Source organism: Anomaloglossus baeobatrachus, chromosome 6, assembly GCF_048569485.1.
Source record: "Anomaloglossus baeobatrachus isolate aAnoBae1 chromosome 6, aAnoBae1.hap1, whole genome shotgun sequence".
Lineage (NCBI taxonomy): Eukaryota > Metazoa > Chordata > Amphibia > Anura > Aromobatidae > Anomaloglossus > Anomaloglossus baeobatrachus.
Window position 1 is genome coordinate 566488594 of NC_134358.1, and position 8682 is coordinate 566497275.

Sequence of the window (8682 nt, forward strand, 5' to 3'; positions counted from 1 at the left end):
CAAGTAGCGGACAGTACTCACCAACAGCATAGAGACTACGAATAGCTAACTACTCGCTCAGCACTAGTCATGAGCTCTGTGATCCGGTCTCGCACGCCTCTCGGTCGCAGTACGCATTGAAGTCTGATTTTACCTCCATCTCCTAAATTAGAAAATGCTGAAGAATATAGGAAAAAAAAATAATAATATGACAAGAGACGATGTAGAAAAACAACAACTAAAGCAACTTTATTGAAGAGCCCATGACACACACCCAGCGTTGGGTTCAGATCACTGGAAATGCACAGAATTCAGATCAAGTGGAAACTATATAATAACAAGCTGAACAAACGATTCTCGTCGTGTCGTACGGACTGAAATGATATTTTTTATTTCCCCTTCCACCCCCGATTTACTATGTAGATAGATCCTCACTAACCGCTACTAGCATAAACCTCCAGTAAAGGAGAACCAAGGCGACAAGCTCTGCTGCAGAACGTAGTGATCACATTGATGCCGCTGAGCAAGATGGATGAAGATTAAAGGTTCGAAGAAAGGAGAAAATCAGCGATCAAGCTGCTCGGTCACCTCATGCGTCTCCATCTCACAAGCACGTGATAAATGTCCAGTCTTCTTTTTTTTTTCTCCCCACCCCCTAAATTTTGTACCCTTATATTGTGACTGGTTCCAAAAGTTCCTCCCCCCACCCCCCCAATCCCCAAAAATAAAGAGAAAATTTGAGTACTATTATCTACAACTGGAGGAGTCTTGTATGTTCGATGGTAGGCATGCAACTCTCTCCAAACACCCCCCCCCCCGGAGTCTCATACGTCCCTCCGGATGACGTCCTCTGCGATGAGCGTATATACGGATTAACTGTAGTAAAAGTTCGTTGCCATCCCACTTATCAAATACACGGTGGACAAGCAGATAACGTTGTCGATGGAGAAGGCATCGGACGGCTCACTGGAAGTGTCGGGGGTCAACTTGAAACTTAAAAACGCAGTGTAAAAGCAATTAATTAAAGGATTTTGGCTTTTCAGCATTCTGCATATTGTGCACCCGGATGTGCGCCAGCAACGTCTCCTCTTTGTTGAAGCTCCTCTCGCATTGGTTGCATGGGAAGGGCTTGTCAGGGGCGTGAGTGGCCTGGTGGGCTACCAGTTGGGTTTTCAGGAAGAAGCTCTCGCTGCATTGAGTGCACTTGAAGGGCTTAGTGTCTGTGTGCACTCCCTCGTGGGTGATGAGCAGAGACTTGTCGTTGAAGCTCTTCTCACAATGCCGGCACTGGTAGGGCTTGGGTTTCAGGTGGCACTCGCCGTGAGCTTCCAGGCTGCTACGGTTCGGGAACCATTTGTTGCAATGGTTGCACTTCTGAGGTTTTTCCCCGGTGTGGGTTCTCTTGTGGGCGACAAGAAGAGACTGGTCGTTGAACTTCTTTTCGCACTGGTCACAGTGGAAGGGTTTCCCTTCACGATGGATGTTGCTATGAGCCGCGAGCAGAGCCGGTTTGGAGAAGCTCTCGTCGCACAATGGACATGGATAGGCCAGTTTTCCAGTATGGATCCTTTGATGGGCTTCCAGAATGGACTTGTCTCGAAACCTCTTCTCGCAGTAGTTGCACTGATGCGGCTTGTCGTCCGGCAGCAGGAGGAGGGGGCTGCTGCTGCCACTTGAGTTAGAGTTTTCGGTCACGGTTCTGATGATTATAGTATTGGTCACTGGAATTTCAATACGATTGATCGGAGTAATTGGATGAATAGGCGTTATGGTATTCATAGTATTAATAGAATTTATAGGCTGCTGGTGGCCCTGGCGATGCATCATCAGGTCGGACTTGGAGAGGAATTTGGCGTTGCAAAGGTCGCACGCGTTGCTCTTCTCGGCCTTGTGAATCTTGCGGTGAGCTTCCAGAGAGGCACTGTGCTTGAAGCACTTCTCGCACTCGGAGCAGTAATACTGTCTACGTCTTCTCAGGTTCCTGCCGTGAGTAGGCGGAGAGTAGTCGCTATCTTCGTCGTCATCGTTAATGTTCTCGTCGTCCAATTCATCATCAAGGGGGACAAAGTCATCGTCCCTACGCGATCGCTTCACCGGCCTTCTCAGCTCTTCCTCCTCCTCTTCCGGGTCCGGCTCGATGTAGACATCAATTGTTTCCACATGAGTGGGACTGTCGTCGTCCATTTTTGGGGGGATTTCAGACTGGCGTCCTCTTCTATTGAGTCTGTTGAAATGAAGAGAAGGTGATAAATCGGGTCAAGTCAACAACTGCTCTGAAGATCCACCAAATAATCTCCGCTTCAGCAAATAAACAACAACAACATGTATAAACTGCAGGACACAGCAATTAACTTACCAGGAGAAGTGGAAAAAAAAATAATCAACAGGGATCACAGCTCCGAACTGGAGAGAACCTGCGGAAAGAAAGGTCTACATTAAGCAAAATAAACTATGAAACAAGCTCCAATTGTCTGCAAGAGTCAGTAATTAGACAATAATACCAAGAAGAATCATTTCAAACTGTTTCCACCTTTACAACCCAGGATGTACCTATACGTCCTAGGTCCTAAAATGTCCCTTTGAAGCAGGCTCATGTGGCGAGCCTGCATTATTTCCAGCACACGTCTGCTGATCTGATCAGAAAATAAGTTCAGCTAACAGGAGTGGGTGGATCTGAGATCCACCCACACCTGTGAACAAGTTACCATATTTTTTGGATTATAAGACGCACTTTTCCTCCCAAAAATGTGGAAATGAGGAAAATGAGGGGTGTGTCTTATAGTGCAAATGTAGCTTACTAAGAGGTGGAGAATGGGCACTGTGCTGGCTACGGTGGGGGCTGTGCGGAGCAGGGCAGTGCAGCCGGTGAGATGCTTTGTTGGCGGTGCAGGCTTCAAATAATGGCACCCGGAGTCGGCACGTGCACAGATGGAGCTCTCGGCTCAAGATCTCATCTGCGCATGCGACACCTCTGGCCCATTGATATCCCAGCAGCTGACTTAGGGCTCATTCACATGACCGTTCTGTCTGTCCTGGTCAGTTCCTATTTTTTTGCGGACCCACGGACAGGACCATCTTTCAATGTCTTGTGTAGGATCGGAAGGCACATTGAAGCACTTCCGTGTGCATCTGATCCTAAAAAAAAAAAAAAAAAAAAAAAAAAAAAAAAAAAGACACACTGGATGCCGTATGTCCGTTCCATCATTATGGAACATGTTCTATTCTGTTCCGAGATAACGGACTGTGACTCAATAAAAGTAAATGGGCCCGCAAAATCCCCGGAAGCCGCACGGAAGCACTTCCATGTGACCTCCGTCGGGTGCCCCTGCAGTCTGTGTCCCGCTGCGGCACCAGCCCCGTGGCTGCCCGCACTGCAGTGTGCCAGCAGCCGCGGGGATGATGAGCATTGCAGTCAGGAGGTTAGCAAAGTTAATTACCTGCGGTGATGAACTCCTGCACTCCTGACGTCAGCGCTCGTCACTGACAGCCGCGTTCTTACATCACCTCTCGCGGGCAGCCAGAGACTGACTAGCGGTGACGTCACGGGCTGCGAGAGGTGATCTGAGAACGCGGCGGGCATAGAAGTCAGTGACCAGCGCTGACATCAGGAGTGAAGCAGCTTCCATCACTGCAGGTAATGTACCTAGCTAACCTCCGGAAAACAGCACTGGTAATGCCCTGCAGTGACCTGGGCTGACCTCATGATGTTAGCTCAGGTCACTGCTCTGCTCTCCCAGCCAATGGGAAACGTTCTGTGCTTCACTGACTGGGACAGTGAGTATAGATCGTCGTGGGATCCCCTTATTGGATTACGCCAGACCCGGATTTGTTTTTTCTTTTCAATAAATTGGTGAAAGAGGGAATGTGTTGGGGAGTGTTTTTTCAAATAAAAATGTGTTTGTCGTCTATTTTTTATTTTATTACTGACTGGGGTTGGTGATGTCGGGTATCTGAAAGACGTCGAGACATCACTAACCCCAGGGCTTGATGCCAGGTGACATTACACATCTGGTATCAACCCCATATATTACCCAGTTTGCCACCGCACCAGGGCATTGGGATGAGCTTGGGAAAAAAAACACCAAGATTGGCGCATCTAATGGATGTGCCACTTCTGGGGCAGCTGCAGCCTGCAATTCTTAGGCTGGGGAGGGTCCAAGAACCGCAGACTTACCTAGTCTGACAATACCAGACCACAGCTGTCAGCTTTACCTTGGCTGGTGATGGAATTTGGAGGGGGGACCCCACATTTTTTTTTTTTATTTAATTTAAAACAGCGTGGGGTGCCTTCTGCTTTGGATTACCAGCCAAGGTGAAGCTGCCAGCTGTGGTCTGCAGCTGTCTGCTTTACCCAAGCTGGCTACAAAAAAAAATAGGGGGGACCCCACTTCGTTGTTTCTTTTTGGGTTTTTTTTAATTAATTTATTTTTTGGCTAAATACAAGGCTAGGCACCCTTTAGTGCCACATGAAAGGCACTAACGGGTGCAAGATTACAAAATGCTGGGGAGTGGAACATTATATATGTCTTCCTCATCTATTATCTATCTAGCCATCCCTTTATTCATTCATTCCTCTATTTATCTAGCTGCTTCCATATTTTGCGGTCCGCAAAAAACCTCCAAAAAACACGGAAGGCACACGGATGACACATGGCCCGTATACGGAACAGATGTCACACGGCTGCATCCGTGAAAAAACAGGACCGTTTTTGCGGACCACAAAAACGGGACGGTCGTGTGAATGTAGCCTTAAGGAAAATGGCGCCCAGAGATGGCCCGTGCATGGATGAGATCTCTGCTTGTCATTGAGCTGAGGGGGAGCAGCTGATGATGATGCTGAAGCATCGCTCTGAACAGAAGCGATCAGACTGTGTAGGTATAAATTCCCCCTAAGGGGATTAGTAAAATAAAAAAATAAAAAAAAACAAAAAAAAAAAACAAACACCTCTAAAAATATTTAAAAAAAAAAACCCCTAAAATAAAAAAGTTCAAGTCACCCCTTTTTTTACCCCATGGAAAGTAAAAACAAAACATATTTGGTACCACCGAGTTCAGAAATGCCCAATCTTTCAAAATAAAAAAAATCAATTAACCTAAAGGAGGCAGCAAGAAATGAATTAAAAAAAAAAAAAAAAACATTGAAAAAGTCAGAATTAAATGTTTTTGGGGTCACAGCAACATTGATTATATTAAAATATAAAATACAATAAAAGGCGATCAAAACGTTGCATCTACTCAAAAATGGTAAAATTAAAAACATCAGCCCAGGATGCAAAAAAAATAACCCGTACTCGAGCCCCAGATGCTGAAAAATGAGAACGCCATGTATGGGACTTGGACAATTGCAACAAGTGTGATTTTTTTTTTACATTTCTGATTTTTTTTTCACAACTTAGATAAAAGTAGAACTATACATGTTTGGTATCTATGAACTCGCACCGACCCGGGGAATCAAGATGCCAGGTCAGCTTTACCATATAGTGAACATGGTAAGTAACCCCCCACCCCCCCCCAAAAAAAAAACGGTGGTGGAATTAAACTTTTTTGCAATTTCACTGCACTTGGAATTTTGTTCCAGTTCCATAGTACAATATGTGGCAGAATGAATGGTGTCATTCAAAAGTGCAACATCCAGCAAAAAAAAAATTAAAAAAGCCCTCATATGGCTAAAATAATACAATTATGGCTCTTGGAAGGGGGGGGGGGTATCACCTGGGGTTGAAGGGAGTTCTCAGTAGTCCATTTTTTTTTTATCAATATCCTCAGGTCTCCGCTAAAAAAAAAAACAAAAAAAAAAACCTCAAAATCACAAAGAATGGCTTCACCAGCTCAGCCAAAGGAAAAATCTGTGGTGACCAGTAGAGGGCGCTGTACACAGGAGACACCACCACAACCTGACCAGTGTGGAGCTCCTGCACAAAGGAGCAGCGGAGATCTCCACAGACACATGTGATTGACCGCCACCCAAAGACCAACAAGTGTCACATATTAAAACAGGACTTCCCAAAAGTATTAGTGTAGGGTGTGCAGATTTATGCAACCACATCATAACTTCTTTATATATTTTTTTTCCACCAAAAGAGACTTCAGTTTGTTCCTTAATGAATTTATGTAGTTTATGGGCAACAACAAAAGGAGGAAAAAGTTCTGAAGTGGTGATTCTTGGCAGGATGCTGTACATAAAACCAAAACCTGGGATTATAACACGGGAGTATAATCTGTATATTACATTACTGATCCCGAGTTACCTCGTGTATTATATATACTCCAGAGCTGCACTCACTATTCTGCTGGTGCACTCACTGTGTGCATACATTACTGATCCTGAGTTACTTCCTGTATTATACTCCAGAGCTGCACTCACTATTCTGCTGGTGCAGTCACTGTGTACATGCATTACATTACTGATCCGGAGTTACCTCCTGTATTATACTCCAGAGCTGCACTCACTATTCTGCACTGTGTACATACATTACATTGTCTATCCTGTATTGTCCTCAGGAGCTGCACTCACTATTCTGCTGGTGCAGTCACTGTGTACATACATTACATTACTGATCCTGAGTTACCTCCTGTATTATACTCCAGAGCTGCACTCACTATTCTGCACTGTGTACATACATTACATTGTCTATCCTGTATTGTCCTCTGGAGCTGCACTCACTGCTCTGCAGTCACTGTGCACATATATTAATGATCCTGAGTAACCTCCTGTATAACACTCCAGAGCCGCACTCTATTCTGCACTGTGTACTTACATTACTGATCCTGAGTAACCTCCTGTATTATGCTCCAGAGCTGCACTCACTATTCTACACTGTGTACATTGTCTATCCTGTATTGTCCTCTGGAGCTGCACTCACTATTCTGCACTGTGTACATTACATTGTCTATCCTGTATTGTCCTCTGGAGCTGCACTCACTATTCTGCACTGTGTACATGCATTACATTGTCTATCCTGTATTGTCGTCCGGAGCTGCACTCACTGCTCTGCTGCTGCAGTCACTGTGCATGTACATTACTGATCGTGTATTAGCCTCCGGAGCTGCACTCGCTGTTCTGCTGGCGGATTCTACACATTACATAACCCGCGGTTTCGGTTCTGGGCCCGGATGGCCGCAGTGTGGGCCGTGCTGAGGCCGGTGCTCGCGGTGAGGCCGCGGCGTTCCCGCCTCCTGCAGCCGCCCCATCCCCCCGCTGCCGCCTTCCCGCTCTCATCCCTCCATGCTCCCGCTCCTCCTCCGCCGCCCCCGGCCTCCGTCTCCTCACCACGTTCCCGCCGCCGCCGCCTGTGTGGGCCTTGCTGGCCGCGTTTTCTGTGGGCGGACGCAGTGCCCGGCCTCGGAGCGCCCTGTACAGGGTGATATACCGCCCCGATACCCGGCTCTGCGGCTCTAGAACCGGAGAAACACGAGTAACGGGCGTCCGCCGACCCGTGCTGATCACCCACCCGGAGAGCCGCGTCCTCCGACCGCGCAGCGATGAAGATGAAGCGCCAAAGAGAACGGCGGCGAGAGAAAGAGAGCGGACGTGACGACAGCGCACGTCTCCAGCGCCGTGACGTCACCGCACGCCCCGCCCACCGCCTTTCTGTGTGAGGAGACTGAGGCAGCGGCCCCGGGCTGCACAGACAGGAAGGAAGCGGCGCGCGCCTCGTGATATGGTGTCGTGACAGAGCGCCGTGATAAAAGCGTGATATAATCACTGACACGGTGTGCCACAGCATCAAAACACAGCAGCCACCGAGTATATCCATATAATAATACAGGAGTCACCTGATATATCACAATAGTGTTATAATAATACAGGAGTCACCAGATATATCACAATAGTGTTATAATAATACAGGAGTCACCTGATATATCACAATAGTGTTATAATAATACAGGAGTCACCTGATATATCACAATAGTGTTATAATAATACAGGAGTCACCAGATATATCACAATAGTGTTATAATAATACAGGAGTCACCAGATATATCACAATAGTGTTATAATAATACAGGAGTCACCTGATATATCACAATAGTGTTATAATAATACAGGAGTCACCTGATATATCACAATAGTGTTATAATAATACAGGAGTCACCTGATATATCACAATAGTGTTATAATAATACAGGAGTCACCAGATATATCACAATAGTGTTATAATAATACAGGAGTCACCTGATATATCACAATAGTGTTATAATAATACAGGAGTCACCCGATATATCACAATAGTGTTATAATAATACAGGAGTCACCAGATATATCACAATAGTGTTATAATAATACAGGAGTCACCAGATATATCACAATAGTGTTATAATAATACAGGAGTCACCTGATATATCACAATAGTGTTATAATAATACAGGAGTCACCAGATATATCACAATAGTGTTATAATAATACAGGAGTCACCAGATATATCACAATAGTGTTATAATAATACAGGAGTCACCTGATATATCACAATAGTGTTATAATACAGGAGTCACCAGATATATCACAATAGTGTTATAATAATACAGGAGTCACCTGATATATCACAATAGTGTTATAATAATACAGGAGTCACCCGATATATCTCAATAGTGTTATAATTATACAGGAGTCACCAGATATATCACAATAGTGTTATAATAATACAGGAGTCACCTGATATATCACAATAGTGTTAGAATAATACAGGAGTCACCTGATATATC

At 45.4% G+C, this 8682-nt stretch overlaps 1 protein-coding gene across 1 annotated transcript; it reads right to left on the reverse strand.

Moving 5' to 3' along the window:
- Positions 1 to 203: 203 nt before the first annotated feature.
- On the reverse strand, positions 204 to 7536 carry LOC142243670 (uncharacterized). Its single transcript, XM_075315806.1, has 3 exons — positions 7431 to 7536; positions 2336 to 2393; positions 204 to 2203 (listed from the first exon to the last, which is right to left on the reverse strand). The coding sequence occupies exon 3, from the start codon at positions 2161 to 2163 to the stop codon at positions 997 to 999; it is 1167 nt and encodes a 388-aa protein (XP_075171921.1). The 5' UTR covers positions 2164 to 2203; positions 2336 to 2393; positions 7431 to 7536; the 3' UTR covers positions 204 to 996.
- Between the last annotated feature and the right edge of the window lie 1146 nt (positions 7537 to 8682).